This window comes from Calidris pugnax, unplaced genomic scaffold, assembly GCF_001431845.1.
Source record: "Calidris pugnax isolate Ruff unplaced genomic scaffold, ASM143184v1 scaffold20, whole genome shotgun sequence".
Lineage (NCBI taxonomy): Eukaryota > Metazoa > Chordata > Aves > Charadriiformes > Scolopacidae > Calidris > Calidris pugnax.
In genome coordinates this window covers 19,097,539-19,117,414 of record NW_015094510.1, presented here as the reverse complement: position 1 = coordinate 19,117,414, position 19,876 = coordinate 19,097,539, and the positions used below count along the sequence as shown (strand labels likewise).

The following is a 19,876-nucleotide window of genomic DNA, read 5'->3' as shown; positions in this document are numbered from 1 at the left end:
TTGATGTGTAACTGCATTGTGAGCCTGCAGCATGATTCCACATATGGAGTTCAGTTAATATTCTTGGAGACTTCTGTTTTAAATGGTAGAGTAGGGTAAGGGCTATTGAATAGGTACCACCTTCATTAGCAGACACATCTGTTTTCCAAAATACTGACTCTGTGAAACTATGGACAGTTTTTCTTCTTTCTTCATCAAATCTTGAGACTTATTTTTAAACCAGATGTCTCCTCATTGGGAGGAAAAACATTTCACAAGCATAAGAGCTAATTCTTCTGTTACTGTCACAGAAATGTTACTGCGGTATTTTTCCTTCTTTACAACCATGAAGTACTTGCATCTTCTTAGTAGAAGAATCTGAATGAAAACCAGCAATCAGTCGTCTTTTCATCCTGAAGTACAGGGTATATAAATTCATAGCCCTGAGGTACAGGCTTCACTTCATTACAGCTGAGGCTAAACAATGGGTATCTGCACCAAAGTGACAGAAAATTTTGAGATCTTCACTGCCCTGACAAGAACAGAACATGGTCCATCTGAAATATGCTTTCCATACTTATATGGTATCAACACCATTAAGCTTTTTCAAACCCAAGAGCTTCCCTCATTTAACGAAAGGAGAAAGGTAGAGAAATTCTGAAACCCTGTGAGATATTTACTCAACCTCAGAGGTTATATTCCCTCCACCCTACCCCCCCTTCATCAAATTGAGAACCCATCCCATCAATAGATCACATTAACACTGACAAGAAATAACTCAAGTTAAAAACAACTCACGTGGTCTTCGTCTGGATGAGCTGCTTAGAGAAAAAGCAATTCTTATGGTGCGTGTTCCTTCAATATGTTTTAACTAAGCTTTGTGGTTAGACATCTCCTCTTGTCTACTATGCTTGCCAAATCTTTTAGTTGCATTTAGCCACAATATAAGCCTCAACATTTTTCTCTGCAATGTCAGTGAAAGAATTATTTTCCAGAACAATTATAAAACTCTTCTTGCTAAACTACTGACTTCAGTCCTAAGCAATTTTTTTTTTGTGAGTAGATACTATAAAGCCCCACCTGGAATGATCACTTCAGACAAAGCAGGTCGTGGTGGTACTGGATTTTTAGACAAACTAACCTTCCAGTTGGACTGTCTTGATTTCTCTTTCGATAATCTGTGGCTCTCCCTCAATTACTTTAGTAACCTTGGTGTACTCAGTTCCAGCTACGATAAGCATCAAAAACAAATGAGTTAAATCTGGCACAGCATTTTCCCGTATGCAAGGAGCCTTCAGCAGAAAGAATGTACTTTTGGGGGTGTAGATATATGCAGGCCACTACGTTATTCATGCTGTAAGGTCCTGCTGATTTCCTTGGTCCTGCCACAGATGATTCCTTCTCTAGGGCTGAGAGTCATCCATTGCAATCTTGGCTTGAAGTTTAGTTTCAGCAAAGACTGCCACTGATAATAAGCAATACTGGATATTGTATGAGCAGAGTTACAGCCTGTACAAAATAATTCTTTTACTTTAGGCAGTAACAATTAATTTGTTTGTGACTGGGCTCAGATTTAAATGCGTAGAAAATTTTCAGTATAACAGAAGGAATTTGATGTAGACAAGAGGTACATAAAGTATTATCACCATTAACACCCACAGCCATAAAGCAGCATATCTATCTGCTTTTATTGGCTAAACATATAATAAGGTATTACTATGGCAGCCAAGGGTACCTGACCGGATAAATCGTGGAAAAGATAGAGAAAAATCAAATAAAACAGGAGACAAATCTGCCTATTGGGTCCATTCTATAAAGCAGGATGCTTATGCAAACTAACATATAATAGCAAGGAAAAATAGCAAGAATTCAAGAGACAATACTGTCTTTTCCAAAATTACTACACACCTATAGGACTAATGTAAGATGTATCTCTACAGATTATGCCTATTTAATTGTATACCTCTGTAACTGAAGATGATTACAATAACAATTATAATTGTTAGATTCTGGCATCAGACCTGTCACCAGAATTTTGAACAGGTGAGTTTTGATCCTGCTTTTTATTGACACCAGTAAAACATAGGCCAGTATACAGAGGTATTTTTTTGCTGTACTTTCTTTCATTTTCAAATTTTCTTTTAAATATTCAACACTGAAAAAAGCATCTCCAGAGAGCATCTCTTTTCATATCACTGAGACACCCAAGATAGGATAAGATGAAAAACCCTCAGGAAATTCGAATTCTCTTCAATGATTATGGGCAAATCCTGGCTTAGACCTGTAAAACTAAGATTTATATGTCTAAAATAGAAAAAAGAAAGAAAGTCAACAGTATTTATAGCCATATCTTGGCTTTTCTCTAAGAATAGCTTTATTATTGACTAGCATGGTTTAGTTTGGTGGAAAGCTGTTCAGCCAACACTAAATGTTTTACTTAACTAAAGTTTAAGTCACAGAATAAAAAATAAAAGCACAGAACAGTGAACACACCACTGGCTGTGAGCTACTGATAGTGAAGTAGCTCACAGTTTGTAACTTACTAAAAAATGAACATAAAATGAAGTGGATTCAGTTAACTTATTTCAAGAGAAACATCCATACATATTTTTTGAGCTACTGACTCAGGTTTAGACTAATATTTACTAAAAGCACAACACTTGAATTCTCTTTTTTTTTTAATTCCCCATTGCTATTATAGGTAGTTTTTCTAATCTACTTTAAGCAGAGAACATTCCAAAATCATAGATAGAGATTAAGTTTATAAGCACAAGTTCTTTCACCAGTTTTCTACAGCTACTGGTTATATATTGCCGAAACTGTTAGAATTAAGAGAGCAAGAAGGAAAGAAAACCATTCCTTGGAATGCTATATTGGAAAGGAATGAAAGTTAATGCCTTGATATCCATCACCTGTAAGCATTGAAAGAAGGATGCTAAACATGCCTTTCATTATTAACTTGAGGGCAATGAATATTCATTTCCGAAGAACTGATAAGTAAGATGAATTTGGCCTATTACCATACTTTGCACTTCATAAGTGGTTTTCACAAATTTAAATTTTCTGAAAAAAACAGTTCACAGCTAGTGGAATAAATCTTCATTGCTCCCCTGAGTTTTAATTAGATAACTTTTTAAAGACTGAAAAAAAAGGAAATAATTTTTTTTCCAGATCATTATAATAGAAAAAAATTGATTAATCAAACTTTGGTACTTATTTCCATTTCACAGACATCTAGTACTTCATATGCGGTATTCTTTTTTTTCTCCCATCAAAATTACACTTGGTCAGTCTTTAAAATGTTGAGATCAACATATCTGAGAGGGGTTTCAGTTGTCATAACCTGTTGCAAAAAGGTTAGTTATAATACACTGAATTACCTCCCTGCAGAAGCCTTTTGATTTCTTCATCTTCAAGTAAATGACCATCACCTTCAATAAATTTGGTCACCTTGGTAACCTCTGATAGGACACAGGTTATGGCAAATAATTGATTTACAGAAAATTTTTGACAACCGTGTAAAAGCATATTACTGAATTAATCCTGTCATAGCATTTTGCTGAATTACAGAATTCATCTGTTATGGTATTAAATTCCATGTAAACACTGAAACACCGTATTTTACAACAAACATAGCATACTACGTACTAGACCCAGGCAGCCTCAACTCTGGAGCTGACTGAAATGTGAAGATCAGAGACTTAAAGCAGAATGTTAGGTTTGGACATTTTTCATGTTCTGAGGTTTAATCTCTGGGTATGATTTTGCAGTACAAGCACCTCTGCTGAAAACGTGGAGTAACCATTCAATAATTACTTAAGTAATATAATTTTTAATTATTTTTTTAAAGGAAGGAAAGAGAACAAGGATACTAACCTTCTTCAAGCAATTTCTTTAACTTTTCCTCATTGTCTGAACCACCAGCAGTAATCCTGGTATATTTTATTTCAGGACCTGGAAAAGAGATGTGTAAGACAGAGACTTTAATCAGATAGAACAGAATTGCTTTTAAAGTTATTTTTTCCTGTTTAACTCTTAGGATGGTTCCATGTTAACACACTTTAATATGCTTTTATGATCATTTTATCTTTCACTGTTTCCCAAATTAAACTCAAAGAGGGTTAAAAATAGTATTTAGAACTATTCAGGAAAGTACTTTGGCAAATTTAGCACACACCTCACATTCTTAAAATAAGATACAGTTTTAAGCACTTTGTTGTATTACATCATAGATCAGGTATTTCCTAAGTGCAAAGAGTCTGGATCCACTGTTGCAAATAGACATTGTTGTTTTTATTACTGCTATAAATAATTTGAGAGATTAACATTTGAGATTCTTTATCAGTTTCTACTATAGAGGGAATAGATGGAAATATCAAGTCTGAAGCGCTAGCATTTTACATTATATCAACCATTTTATGTGGGATATTAGTGAAACTTGAATATGAGAAATGCAAAAATAGTATTTTATTTTCTCCCTAAAATGTTTGTATTGAAAAATAGTCCCAGGTTTATTCAGAAACCACCACTGTTTTTTATTCAGTTATCTTCATTGTAGCAAATGGCTGTATGAGAATATCTTAAGTTTGGTTCTTTATTTCTCTCTTGCTTTAATGACTTCTTAAAATGAATTTTAAGATTTTCTAAATGAACTGAATATTAAGACTTTCTGCTAAGCCAGCATGTTCCTATAACACTGTCTTTCCCTTAAAACTGCTCTGGCAGACAGAATTTTAATAGCGGCATTCAAGCTGATATTTAACCAAGGGGATCAAACTGAATTAGCAGAAAATTTGTGACTGTTCAAATATGCCTCACTGTACTATTCAATTTCTGTGAAGTTTCTAGGATTCTTAAAGAAATATCCCTGTAGTAGGTCAAATATAATTGAAATTGGCCAAAGAGCTTGAAAGTTACTGCAGGAGAAGATCAAGGGACAGAGATGCCCATTAATTTTATCTTATATTAGCTGATTACAAATGTCTAACTTGTGGATGCCAAATCAATCAAGGCCCCTCTGTATAGAGAAACAGAGAAGTTTTTTTTCTGACATTCTTGTCAAGGGAGACTGGAATGACATGAAAAAGTAGATAACTGCACACAGAAGGTCTACCTTTGGTCAAATAAAACTTACCTGAAAATAAACAACTCAAAAGTTCACACACACACAAAATACTCTTCTCTCTAAAGCAAACCAGACTAAGAAAATGCAATAAAAGCAGTCTCACCCTGAAGTGGTAGCAAACAGCTTACAGAATCAGACATTTTGCAAAAAATTAAAATAATAAAATGAAATAAACCAAAAAAGAGAAGTTCTCATTGTTTTACATGCTGTTAAAATATTGTTGCCATTTCTATATGCCATTTCTAGCACACACAGCCAGAATTTGAGTCACACAAGACAGTGGGAATTATTAGGGAAAATTCATCTCTCTAGGAAACGCAGTTTAGGCATGTCTGTCCAGGAAATGCAGTTTAGGCACTAGGACAGAATTTAAAATTCGTTACTTTTGTAACAAATTGTAATGTAATGTAATGGTAATGTAATGGTAAACTTTACTAAATATGAATACCTCAGCATAATTTACCTTGAATAATTCTTTCTTCTGTTACTTTTTTCTCTGTCACTTCCACAGGTCGTCCATCAATGATTTTGGTGTATGTTTTAATAATTGGTTCTACAAGGATTTTTAAGTTGAAGATATTAATCAAGTGGTGAACAAATTACAACTGCTGTTTTTGAGAGGCTGAAACTTACTGAAGCAAACAAGGAAATACCTTGGCATATTTTACGAAGGAAAAAAAAAAGACAAATATTCAGAGGAGACCAGGAACTAAGTTTCCTCCAAATATAGGATGGCCACATGCTGTTTTTCCTTAAAAGCATGCTAGATGTAGAGTTCTCAATGCCCCAGGTAAGCAGAAGGTAAAGTTTCTGTCTCTGTCTGATAAAATTACCTTTCTATCACAGAATCACATACTGCATTTTTTATTACAGGACAACAACCAGCAAATAATCCTTAATGGAGACAGATATTATGTCAGCATGCAGAACATTTCTAACACTATCTTGACTGTATCTATGGGACACAACTAGGCAAAAACCCCAATTTTTTGAAATGCAGTAGTGAGAATGAAAGGATATAATAGAATTACAACACTTCCAGAAGGTCTCGTTAAAATCAGAACAGTTGTCTAACATATCACCTGAATCACCTACCTAAAGTAGAAACTGACTTAGAGTAGTGACTGTTTCAAATTTTATCTAATACAAATTGAGTTGCTGAAAGCATACCAACCTCCATGAATCACTTTAGTTATTGTCTCCCCTTCCCTGACTATTTTGAACTCAGGTTCCCCTTCAATTAATTTAGTGATCTGTGTGATAGATGGGTCTGTGACACAGGAAAAAAAAAAGGTTACAAATAGTCAGAAAAATATTTATGGTATTCCACGGAGTTGTGGTGAAGCTAGCATTATTCCCCTACCCTAAATAAACCAGATGAGTATAATGGATTTTTTAAGTCTAAGAAGCCATTTGCAGCAATGTTGCACAGTCTTGCACTTCATCCCATGCTGTCTTAAATTTAGATCCTATTGCACACTTACTATTTAATTTTACTCTTTTTTTTCTTCTATCTGATATTTTTATCATTTGTTGACAAGTCTCAGGCAAAAACCAGATCATCAGAAACTGAAAGGATGTCTTCCTCCATTATATTGATAAGAAGCGTACTATGAGACATTGCTGGAGTCTTACAGATATTGCTCTGCTAGTGCTCAGTGTGCAAACTACTGTGTGAAAGCTTAGAAAAGAATGCGTGAGAGAAATGTTTGTCATGCTATTTCCTACTAGCTGTATAGATATGCAAAAGGAAACTAGGTCTTTTAATCAGAATGCCCTTATATTGTTTTGGGGCTTATTTTTTATGTGTTGTTTTGGGGGGTTTCATTTGAGATTATTTGGCTTTTTTTTTTTTTTTTTTTTTTTAAGCTACCAAGAATTGGCCAATAGTCACTCAGCTTAAAAAAAAAAAAGATAAATAAACTTCAGAGATCAGCTGAAATGGCTGTATGGGCATTTGCCAGCATTAACGACTATCATTCTTCAAGTTGCATGGGAGAGGTCATCTTGATTTCAATGGCCAAAACAAACCTCTTAATCTTGTGCAATGTCTATAGACCACACTACTGCAAACTTTTTTGTCTGACAGGCTGCAGCAGCAGATAATAAATTAGGAACATACCATTGATGAAGTCGATTAACAGGAATAACACAGGTCTTCTGTAGCAAGTGTTACAGCAAGATCATCGACTTAAGAATTTGCTGTAACACACATTTCCCTCATTCCCTATTCAGAGTTAGAAACTTAACAAAGTCCATCTCTCTCACTCTCCTTAAAAATACCTTAAAAATCTTTATTTATATGAGCTCATGTAGAAGTCTATACCGCATAAATTATTATTATTTTTAATTACTGACCAGGATTTACCAAGAGCTTTTTAATATGTGTGTCTGATGTCAGTTGTTGAAAAAAATACAGTTCAGGCTAACTAGTGTTCTTCAATAATAACAAATCCAAGCATACATTTTTGTTTCTTTTTGCAGTAGAAGGTGATTGTATAAATTAGACTTCAGAGGTAAATAATTCATTTATTTGCTGTAGATGAGATGATATGATAGGATGATAACAATGGCCAGTTATTATTGAGCTCCATTCATCTACTCTGAGTTTTAAATAGCTTGGATGAATTACCATATCGAATCATCTATCTGTTTATATTGCTCTGTGGATCTGATTTAATGATGGAGACTAAGCAACAAAGATCAGCATACATGCTAGATGGTGTCTAATGCTAAATGGGATGAAGTACAGACAAGCTGCTGAAGAAGCAAGCTCATATCACTTCTGCTGGGAGAAAGTCCTCCCAGAAACAAAGATTAAACAGCCTTGGCAAAAATTTTGCAAGATATTTTTACTCCCTCACTGCTTGGTTGAGTTAAACCAGATTCCCTTTGAGCATTTTTGTTTCCATGGGAAACTGGGTGTAGCAGTGTAGCTGGTCTAGTGGAACCAATGGGTGTTTCAGTTAAGTTATGAATCATAAGTGATTTTGATAGTTCCAGCCCTACTTTTTGTTCTCTTCAGTCCCACCAGTAGTCTTTAAGTCATGATTTTGCCATGAGAAATCGAAAAAGAGAGATTGGCTAAACATCCTTTCCAGGCATTTGACAGATATTGGTATTTAGAACTGATTGAAAACTATAGAAAAATGAACTGACTTTTTTTTTCTTCAAAGTATGAGAAACAAGTCTACTTAAATTTTTAAAATAACTGTTTTAATTAAAAAAAATGTTTTTATTGAAGGTATAATAATATTTGGGGCACTTAAAATAAATGGTTTGAAAAAAGATTATTTTAAAAATATTTTTAAAAATGCCTGTGGAAAAAAGAAAAAATCCATTTGGGGAGAATAACTGTGGAAAATCTTTTAGTACAAAATATTTCAGCCAGTTCTAATTGCAATATTTGTATCTTTGCTTTTCCAGCAAAGTGTTGAACATCCTGGATTTGTTATGTACAAAATGAATCCTGTTAAAGAAATATATACAATATATATTCTGTATATGTATACGAACTTATACAGAAATATATGCAATATATATTCTGTATATGTATATGATCATGTACAGAAATATATATTCTAAGGGCCTCATTTACCTTCCTTTCTGATGATAGGCTGGACGTTGCTTTCAATTATGTTAATTTCTGAAAGTATATAAAACGGAATATAAAGGACACTTCATTCTTACAGTTTCTTTATGGTAATGATTAGTTAGTTTTGGTCTGGTCATAAAGATTCGGACACAATCACAGATAATAATGGATGGAAAAGTAACTCAAAAGGATCCAGAGCATGGATCTCAGTTGTGGTTACTAAATGGTGGTGTATACAAAGTCACCTGCATATGGAGTCTACTGGCATTCTATTTGCCTTTGTTCCTTATGGAACCCACTGGTCACGAAACCCATGATAACATAAGGTAAACAATAATAATGGCTTATACAGTTCCTTGCATGAAGCTTTGCACAATTCCCTGATGTGCCTTGAATTTGAATCTTGCCCTTTTCTTTTCATTAGGGAGCTGACCCGGCAAACAGAAGAAACACTCTGACATTCAGATCTGTTCTTACACCTGATAGAATGTCATGGGGAGCACGACTGTGGTGCCATTGGGAGAATAACTTGTCCCTCTACATCTAAGACAGACTCAAGTGTTCATTGAACATCTCTGATAGACCGTTACTCGACTCATATTCATTCACCAGTAGAGAAGCCTTCACTGATAGAGGTCCCAGCCTTCCAATTTCCATATTCAATTAGATCAATAAATACAACTTTCTTGATGTCTGACATTGACCTCCCTTGCTTCAGCTTACCGGCATTGTTTCTCATGGTACTCTTACTGGCTGTGGGACACAGAATTGTAGAATTATAGAATATCTTGAGTTAGAAGGGACCCATAAGGATCATCAAATTCAACTACCTTCTCAGACGACTACCTAAAACTAAACTGTATGACTAAGAGCGTCACGTAGATGCTCTTTGAACTCTGACAGCCTTGGTGCAGTGACTACTTCCCTGGGAGCCTGTTCCAGTGACCAACCACCTTCTTAGTGAAAAAACATTTCCTAATGTCCAGTCTGAACTTCCCCTGACTCAGCATCCTTCCATTTCCTTGTGTCCTATCATTGGTCATCAGAGAGAGGAGATCAGCACCTTCTCCTCCCTCCACTGTTCCCCTTGAGTAAGTTGTAGACTGTGATGAGGTCATCCCTCAGCCTTCTCTTCTCAAGCCGAACAAACCAAGTGACCTCATCAGCTCTTCAGAAGTCTCGCCCTTGAGACCTTTCATCACCTTAATCACTTTCTTCTGGACACACTCTAACAGTTTGATGTCCTTCTTATATTGAGGTGCCCAAAACTGCTCACAGTATTTGAGGTGGGGCTGCATCAGTGCAGTGTAGAGTGGATCAATCACCTGCCTTGACCAGCTAGCGATGCTATGCTTGATGCACCCCAGGACATGGCTGGCCCTTTTGCCTGCGAGGGCACACTGTTGACTCATATTTAACTTGCCATCAAGATAGATTACTCCATTTTTAGTTCCAAGAATCTTTTAACTTAAGTGTGTCTATTCTCAATTTCCAAAAGCCTAATGTGATGGTCTCCATTTCTTCTGAGAAACATTGGTAGAATCTTATAGAAATTTAATCATCTGCCTAAATTCATATTCCCTCACAAGCAAAATCTTCAGCAAGATCTTTGTCTTCTAACAGTTTGCTTCAACGGGTTCTCTTTTATATGCAGAAACTAAATGCAAACCCTGAAAAGGCTGCAAGGGAACAAAATTTTAAAAAAAAGTTCCTTTTTTGCATTTACTCCCTAAAGTGAAAATGGTCAGAACAACTGCCTTCTATATAAGCCTCATATTTGCATGTACGGGAAACAGGTGGAACGGGTACACTCTCTCCCTCTGGAAGCATTTATGAAAAAGAAAGCATCTTGGTACAGAGTTTGGCCCAAGTTACATCTTGGAGAGTCAGTACAGTACAATGCTACATCTTGGAGAGGCAGGCAGTAATATTCTATTATGCACCAAGCACTGAACCTTGGTTAAAAACTGAAAAACAATCTTTTCCATATGTATCTTGCCTACCCCAAAGAATTTGAACTGCTTACTTCAGGGTTACTTTCCTGTCACACATCTGGAAAGGGAAAAAAATACATACAGTAGCACAACAGCCAGAAACATTCTACTTTGAGTCTTTCTCTTCCTGTGCTTCATTGGCACCTCTTACTTTCCCAGAAATTGCTTTCTTTTTCATCAAAAAAAAAAAAAAAAGAAAAAAGTTCTACAGTTCAGGACTGGAATTGGCAACATTTAGAAAGCAATCTCAGACACATCTGGAAGTATTTAAAATGAACTTACTGTAAAACGTCAGTGGAATCTCTTTGAAGGTACTGTCGCGAACAAACTGCAAATACAGAGAAGTAATTTTAAAATTTAAAAGAAGGAGCACTTGTCTTCTAGCTTCCTAATGAATCACATGGAAGGGACCTTTGAGATCATCAAGTCCAACCATACACAAAAAAGACCAACCAACCAACCAACCACCAAAAAAAAAACCACAAAACAAAACACCCAACCCAACAATCTCAGGCACTAGAACATGCCCTGAAGAGCCATGTCTACACATTTCTTAAATACCTCCAGGGATGGTGACTCCACCACCTCCCTGGGTAGGCCCTTCCAGTGCCTGACCACTCTCTCAGTAAAGTAATTCTTCCTAATATCTAATCTAAACCTCCCCTGCCCCAACTTCAGACCATTTCCTCTGGTCCTTTCATTATTCACTTAGGAGAAGAGGCCAACACCCACCTCTCTACAACCTCTTTTAGGCAGTTGTAAAGGGCAATGAGGTCTCCCCTCAGCCTCCTCCAAACTAAACATGCCTAGATCCCTCAGCTTCTCCTTGTATGACTTGTTCTCTAGACTCCTCACCAGCTTGGTGGCTCTCCTCTGGACACGCTCTAGCAGCTCGATGTCCTTCCTGCAGCGAGGGGCCCAGAACTGAACACAGTACTCGAAGTGAGGCCTCACCAATGCCAAGTACAGAGGTACAATCACTTCCCTACTCCTGTTGGCCATGCTATTCCTGATACAAGCCAGGATGTTGGCCTTCTTGGCCACCTGGGCACACTGCTGGCCACCAATACCAGCAGGTCCTTTTCTTCTGGGCAGGTTTTCAGCTACTCTTCCCTGATCCAACCTGTAGGTAGATGGGTGTGAGTGTAGGTAGGATTCACTGCTTCATTCGTCTAGAAGTTAGGCTATGTTATTTATATGCTGCTATTATATTTATATGCTGAGGGAGAATGTAATCTGAAGAGGATAGCTGAGATAGATATGGACTCCTGTTTCTTTCTCCACAGGCTACTGAGGCTGGTGGGTTTAATGACACAGCGACTTAGCCACTCAATATTTCTTTCAAAGAGGGATTGCCTCAATGATTTAGAAGTGATTTATTTTGCTGGAGTAATGAAATGTCCGTGAACCAAACAGCAGATTTGGGCCAGTTCATACTGGAGTTATCCAAATGAAAATATTCTATAATTATTTGGTGTTGAAATTCTAACTATTGAATGCAGTGTATCTTTCATTATTGTATTCGGGTAACTGGGAACTATTGAATATGTTGTCTGTTGAAGAAACAGAGGCACTAGAGAACCACTTATGAATTATATTGTACATGGTTAAACAAATCCTACCTAAAAGATGAAAGGATCGTTATTTAAAGAGTACCTTTATTTGGATGTACTTAATCAACTTCTTCAGGATTGTGAGCAACTGATTGTTTCCAACAGGCAGATCTGTCAAAAGAAATAGACATGTAAGAGGAAACATACATCTGTGTTCATTTTATCATTTTATTTTCATTTAAAGTGATTGGGAGATGTAACCACACTCAAACACAAGTGTGTACTTGTACATATACATTCTTCCAGATTAACGGAAAAGACAGCTTATGGCATCTTTTGTACATACTTCACTTTCACAAAATTTCAAAGAGTTGCCATGGTTTCAAGCAAGGTTATTGCACAAAATGAGCAGTGAGGTAAACTTTCTGTTTCTTATTCCTCATGGAATTGTCTCTCTAAAGGAATTAACTTTTTAAAGTTATTGCACCTTCATAACATGTAAACAGATTCAGAAGAGTGTCTATAAATTCCATGAACATATACTCACCTGCTGGATATAGGAGTTTATCAATAACATGAATAACTCCATTGGTTGCCATCAGATCAGCTTCTCTTGATTTCAGTTCATTAACCAGAAGAGTATCATTCACCTGGTGAAGGATGAAAAGAGAATGCAAGTTATCAGTGACATTAAAAAACAACCCCAAACCCTAATATAATGTTCAGAGAAACACAGCCCATTCTGTAATGTAGATATACATAGAATGTCAAATCCCTGTTACAAAGCTGTATCAGGGAGACTTTTTCAATACTTAACTATTTTCAAGTAGAGTTTCCCTCCTTGGATGGTTTTAAGAATGTTTGTCACACCAGGCTCAAAGCCACTTCCAATGAAAACTCCCTGTATCAAGTGGTAAAGAAGAATATTCCTGAGAGCATTTTTGTCCCCTATTTAAAAAGAAAATATATGACTGAAAATTAAATGGTAATGGCTAGTTCCTTCTGGAAATTCTAAGGATTCACACAGGCTTGAGACAGGATTAAGCATAGTATAAATGAAACTACCATAAGCACATTCAATTCATTATTAAAGTTTAAGTTTATGGAGAAAGCAACATTATGTCTTTAAAGAAAGACACAGAAGAATTCCAGAAGGTAATCTGACATTAAAAATGGGCATTCTGCTCAAAAAAATAATGAGGGTAAATTAAAATCCTTATGCGAAGGAAAGCCACACTGAGTCACAATGATAGGAAAAGATACATAAAGCCGCTTTAAAAGCAAAATGACAAATATAATTATATTCTGAACTATAGAAATAATCCAAAATGGCATGGGCCTTGGGTACAATGTCAAGTTGTGAAATGAAGATAAAAATAATAGACCTGATAAACTCAACCTTAGTTAATAAAGTAACTATACAGTCCAATAAAAACAGAACAATAGCATTTATCCAGTTACTTCAGGTCATAGACTTAAGATTAATTTCATTTTATAGCTATCTAGTGTTAGTCATTGAGAGTATCTGTTAATTTAGTTAGTCACTAGAGACACACCACACTAGAACGTAATTTAGATCACAAACATAACTTTAAATGGTTAAGATAATTCAAATTTACAGTGCCTCATTACTGAGTTAAAGGCTGTATAGAGCTGGGGTTGCTGCTTATGAATGCTCCAACATGGACTCTTTAAAGCCATTAAGGATTCATGGGATTTGGCTCGATGTCTTTGAACTTTGATCTGAAAAGTGCAGGAGCAGAAAATGTGACTGAATTTCTGGATGTAGGATTCAAGGCAACCACTCCTGCCGCACTTGTGGATGGGCCATATGCACATTACTCCCAAATAAACAAAAAATATTTATAGTGCTGTGGCCATAGTCTACCCCTCTAGTGGGAAATTCTGCAGGAGATTTGAAGTACTTACTGTGCATTTCTTCTCTTATGGAAATAAAACATGACGTTAAAGAAACTACTTTTAAATCTCATGAAAAATCTATATAATTCCTGAGTTTAAAAGTGTTAGGTGGAAAGAAATTACATAAATTGTCATTTAGCAATAAATACTCAATATTTAACTTGTAGAGCACAGGTGATATCAGAGATTACTGGATGGAGGCAGAGAAGAGTAAGGAAAGATAGGAAAGTTGATACTACATATCTTTTATTGCAATGGTCACAACTAGAAAAGAAATGTGATAGACATTTCAGCTTACAAAAATCTATAGAAAGATTGAATGATGAAAAGTTGAAGCTAATTAAATGAATGCAGGTTTTAACCTGGAAGATTACTACACCTTGGGATAATATATCAAGGATTGAATTTAAATATAAATGCAGGTTGGATGCTTTTTTCAAAACCCTATTTTCTCTATCCTCCAAGGAAGAATTAATTTAGGGAAGTCCTATGACCTGCTCTATGCAAAAAGTGAACTGTTTTTTCAGTTATCTTTTGTGTAAGAAATGTATTAACCACCTTTCTCATTGATTTTACCTTTGCTTTTATTTCTAGTTTTCTTACGTTACTTACTTATCAATATATCCTTATCGTCATCAGTCAAACCTTTAAAGGCATCGTTAGTTGGAACAAACAGAGTCCATTCTCCCGGCTGTGACAGAACATCATCTAAATCTGCAGCTTTCACCAGACTGAGGAAAACGCTGTTTACAACAAAGAGACAAAACACACATAGAGTTGATGTCTATTAGAGTATTTAGATACTTGCAGTATGGGGACAGAAGTATGTGCCGGAAGTGTATGCAACCATGTTGCACCTATATGGAATTTTACTGCTTGTTAATTAAAACTCCAGACTCTGCTCCATTTATAGCTCTGGATGTGTCATCCAATCCATTTTGTCATCTTACTCCTCTCTCTTTCGTGTCTTACTGACTCTTATGTGCCGAAAACAAACATTCTACCATAAAGTTTCGGAGCCTTTTCAACATAAATCCAGGAAGAGAACACTATTTCTTTTTAAATCCCCAGCCCCTTATTTTTTTTTAATTTTTATTTTTTTTTAGGAAGTGGTAACACCTTCCTTGCCCTCCCTGCCCCCAAAAAAGGCTAACAACACACAGTTTACGACAATTTCTCAGACTGAGCTGTATATACAGTTACCTTCTGTAAGAAAATCTCAGTTCTGTCAAAACTGCTACTGACCTGAAACGCTTATCATTTCTCAGCATTTCATGCAATGTCTTTTCTGCTGGATTGATGATCTGTCTGAAGATGTGAATAAAGCCATTCCTTCCTTCTTTACTTCCTCTGACCATGCAGGAATTTTCAATACATACAGCCTGATTAAAAGAGAAATAGGTGTAGCTATTCACACCATGATACACATGTAAACCTATTTGTTAAAATGAGGTGGATGCATACTTCCCAACAAGCTTCTAAAAGTAAAAATAATATTCATATGTATTTTCTACAGTCAAATTGTGTGGTCCTGCCAGGAAATCTGGTATTGCCTGAGAAAGCAAAAGTAGCAAAATCTGGAGTAAGTTAATATGGTGTAAATATTTCCAAACTTGATTTTGTTGTTTCCCTTGAGAATGGGCTCTTATTTAGTCCTAAAAACTAGCTTTAAAATTTTTTAATAGATGTAGTGCCAAATCTGGCATCCTATTCATTTTCTTAAAGAGTCTTCCATGAAAAAAAAAATTCCCATCAATAAAGATCAGATTTTCATTTTTTTCCAAGCTTAAAACCTTAAAGATTTTTGCTAGTTGTAATGGTAAATGTTGGGCGGTTTCATTCAGCTTTGTCTTTTATTCTGACATGACTCTTCATTTTCATAGTCGGGATACATATTGTTAGAAAGCCCCATTCACTTACTGTGCGATACACAAAGACTCTAAGCAGTTTTCCTCCAATTGTCTCCAGCTCTTGTCCATTGTACAATTCATTGAGTCCAACTTTTACTTTTATAATGTGATTCTGCAGGATTGCTTTAAGAAGGCGTTGATCCATCCTTAAAGTGTCATCTACAAAGCCATTTAGATATAAATACATATTGATTTATATAGAGAATTTTCATTCAAATAAGGTTGACTGTGGATGTTATATTAAAAGACCATGGAAAACCATGAAAATACTGAATCTTTCTTTGAAATGCTTGAGTTAAGGCTTGAATAGATCTGTGTACACAGAAAACGAATTGTTAAGTAGTTATAGAAAATTGCCTTTCCTTAAATTCAGACATGAACTTTTGACATAGCCCTGATTAATTATTACCAATAATATGGCAGATGATTGATATGTGGGCCTGCTCCATCTTCTGAATTACTGCTCAAATTCTTATTATAACTTTTCCTTTCTGCATGTGAACTTTAAAACCTTTCCAATTTTGCATCTGTAGTGTTGAGTTAACATTTGAATTCTTGGGGGTTTTTTGAGAATAAATAAGTTGTGAATCTAATGCAAGTAATGCAAAGATTCGGGGAATTGGTAGTTCATTAGTATCTTTCTTTTCCCACAATCTGTCTGTGAATATTTTGTATCTTATTTTAGTGATAATATTTCCATGCGTGGCATGAGTACTGGGTGTTACTGGGAAAACTGTCAGGATAGTATATATTGTTGTTTATGTTGACAGTCAGAGTTAGTCTTTTAAGGCTACTAACCTGAGAAAGCGCCATTCAGAGGTGCCAGGAGAGTGTATTGGCCTTCTGGTTTTAGAGAAGATGCCAGTCCTAGCTGTGCCACCAGGTCTGTAAAAGTAGTCTGCTGGGCACCCCCAAGCTCAATGACTTGCTTCGCTGCAAATTAAGAAAAGATATTTAACACATAATTTATCCCTTTTCCTGATTTGGATTCTCCACGCTTATCCATAACAAGATATCTGAGGGAATCTAGGTAAGATTATAGAAAACATCTTTAGGGTAAGAAGTTTTTCATGCACATCACTGACCAGAATCAGGAATTAGGACTTCATCAATGAGGTGGATAACGCCATTGCTTGTCACAATATCTTTGCGTTTGACCATCTTCACTCCATTCACAGTCAGACTTTCACCATCACAACCAACTTCAACCGTGTTCCCTTCCAAGGTTTCATAGACTGCTCCACCTGTGATGGCTTCAGAGCACTGAAGAGTATTTAAAATATGGAACTTCACGAGAGCTGCAGAGAAAAGAGCAGAAGGTTCATATATAGTTGTTTGGACACACACACACATATATATATAATTCACGTGTTGGTGTGGGATAATACACAGTTTTTAATAGTTTACTAGTTTATCTAGCATATTTGCTTAGTTGAACTCATAGTTACTTTATTGAAAGTTATTTATATGAGCATTGATACTAAACAGGCCTCTAAACAACATCTATGGTCAAAACTGTTTAGCATCCCTTCTATTATGAAAATTATAGTAGCTATGCTGTGATCTGCATGTGACAGAGTATGTAACTTGGTGACTGCAGATGATATGCTCCAAATGAACCTCTGAGTACAATACTGTATGGGCTGTGCAAAGTCAGCCCCAAATCTATATTTTGTTATGCCTTTCTGCTTAAGTGAGATTCAGTGTACTATCTTCTGTGGATACCAAAACAATCAGCAAAATTTCCTGAAATCAAATCAAAAAAAAATAATAAAAAGCCACAACAAAAAAGACTTTTCATTTCAGAAATGAACTTTCCATTTTTATTTTTAGTCAATGTCTCACATTAAAATTAGCCCAAATACCTCTTTTCACTATCTTCCATTGAGATAGTACACAGTGACTTAATCAGGCTATAATGAAATTATGGAGAACTTGTGTAGTGCAGTGGAGAACAGAAGGGTAGCCTTTAATTTCTTAGCGGTCCACCACATTACTGTTCCTATAACAAGACTGATTCTGCTATTATTTAGTTTTATTGTAGTTCTCAGAAGAATAAGCACACTGACTGCTCTAATTTGTCAGAATATATAGTATAAATTCAGTTCAACTTGCAGGGCAGAACTTGACTTTTACAAGAGCATGTCCTGTTTTACGGAACAGCTGTTCATGAGAAAACTATGAGAGAATCCTACGTTCAGATAGCCCTGCAATTCTAAAGGCAGGAATCTCTATCAGAACTATGCAGCTTAACTACTAGAAACATCAGTGTGACTATATTTTCATGGTTTCCATTAAACTGTTTTGGAAATCAAGTTTTCAGCAAATTTGAATTCTTAGTTTTCCATTTGAGATGGAAAAGTCAGTGTCAGGGGTTAAGCCGCCTCAAACCAGGACAGTTAGAGAGAGAAGAAATAACTCCTCCCATATGTATGAAAATACAGGTGCCAAATTTCAGAGCTACTAAGATAATGCAGTTTCTACCTCCTGAAATACTCACCCACATTTCTCATTTGCAAAAAACTGTTACATACCTTCAGAAGCCACCTTGTCACCCATGATCCTTTCTAAGAGTCCCCTTGGAAGTCTTTCAAAAGCTTCATTTGTAGGAGCAAAGACTGTGTAATGACCAGGCCTCCCAAGAATGTCCAAGACATCTGATGTGATGGCTGCAGCCTAGAAAATAAATTTGGTTTTTTAGTACTGGTTATTTAAAATATTACCAAAATACATTATCTGTCTAGTTTCACCTAGTGCCCACAAGTCCTTTGATTCTAGACTTATATCAGTGTTATAGAAAGATGAAAAAAAGAATTCAGAAAAGGAATAGAGAATTAATTTTATTGAAAAAAATGACTAATATACCAAATTACTTCCTTAATTTAGCACATGGTAATCAATAAATTCTGATATAGGTGTGTCCTGGTTTGAGGTAAAACAGGACTAATTTTCTGTTCAGTAATCTTACTTTTTGAGCCGGGCCTCTTCTAACTAACTAAACTCTGAAATTAACAGCATATTGTTCAGAAAACTGTTCACTCTCACAGTGATAAGACCTGATTATACCAAGGAATGGTATGCAGAGAGGCCCCTGCTTATACTTATTGCTATAACAACCAAGGTCAGGTAAATTTGTTATTTGCCCCATTGGAGGGTCAGAAGCGGAAAAGAGTAGAGGGTCCCACCTGTAGGGAGGAGCGGACAGGACAGGTGACCCAAAACTGACCAACAGGGTATTCCATCCCATCTGCATCGTGCTCAGTATAAAAGCTGAGGGATCAAAAGGTCAGCTCCCTTCCTTCCATGGCCGACGTCCAAGGAGGACCCTGTCTGTTCGTCTCCCTTTGATCCTGATCCGAGCATTCCTGACTCCAGATCCAGAATCCATTGGTCAATTCGGTCAAAACCACGACAGGTGACAACAGGGCAGAATTTTTTATTATTATGGCCTGAATTTTTAAATGAAAAGCATGAACATATAGATTTTGACAAATTAGATCAAAGCAATAGTCTGTCAAAGCTAAGAATTTGTCCCTGAAATACAAGGAAGAGATTTTGAATCACAGCAAGAGGCTGAGGGGTGACTTCATTGCTCTCTACAGCTTCCTGAGGAGGATAAGTGGAGAGGGAGGTGCTGATCTCTTCTTCAGGGTCAGGACACACAGCAATGGGTCAAAGCTGTGCCAGGGAAGGTTCGGACTTGACTTTAGGAAATATTATTTTACCAAGAGGGTGATCAAACACTGGAACAGGCTTTCTAGAGAGGTGGTCAATGCCACAGTGATGCCAGTGTTTAAGAG

At 36.2% G+C, this 19,876-nt stretch overlaps 1 protein-coding gene across 12 annotated transcripts in view; it reads right to left on the bottom strand.

Annotated features, from left to right (window-relative positions):
• Positions 1 to 19,876, bottom strand: part of POSTN (periostin, osteoblast specific factor) — a 35,969-nt gene that overhangs the window by 2,327 nt on the left and 13,766 nt on the right. Inside the window, exons 7-22 of one of the 12 annotated variants that reach the window (XM_014966027.1) lie at positions 18,611 to 18,752; positions 17,162 to 17,374; positions 16,875 to 17,009; positions 16,087 to 16,235; positions 15,412 to 15,548; positions 14,779 to 14,909; positions 13,064 to 13,194; positions 12,794 to 12,896; positions 12,350 to 12,417; positions 10,976 to 11,021; positions 8,703 to 8,750; positions 6,279 to 6,374; positions 5,568 to 5,657; positions 3,856 to 3,933; positions 3,360 to 3,440; positions 1,121 to 1,207 (exon numbers count right to left, since the gene is read on the bottom strand). In XM_014966027.1, the coding sequence (XP_014821513.1) occupies positions 1,121 to 1,207; positions 3,360 to 3,440; positions 3,856 to 3,933; positions 5,568 to 5,657; positions 6,279 to 6,374; positions 8,703 to 8,750; positions 10,976 to 11,021; positions 12,350 to 12,417; positions 12,794 to 12,896; positions 13,064 to 13,194; positions 14,779 to 14,909; positions 15,412 to 15,548; positions 16,087 to 16,235; positions 16,875 to 17,009; positions 17,162 to 17,374; positions 18,611 to 18,752 (1,735 nt within the window). The remainder of the gene's footprint in view (positions 1 to 1,120; positions 1,208 to 3,359; positions 3,441 to 3,855; positions 3,934 to 5,567; positions 5,658 to 6,278; positions 6,375 to 8,702; positions 8,751 to 10,975; positions 11,022 to 12,349; positions 12,418 to 12,793; positions 12,897 to 13,063; positions 13,195 to 14,778; positions 14,910 to 15,411; positions 15,549 to 16,086; positions 16,236 to 16,874; positions 17,010 to 17,161; positions 17,375 to 18,610; positions 18,753 to 19,876) is intronic. The other 11 variants (XM_014966028.1, XM_014966030.1, XM_014966029.1 and 8 more) reach the window with 11 other exon arrangements.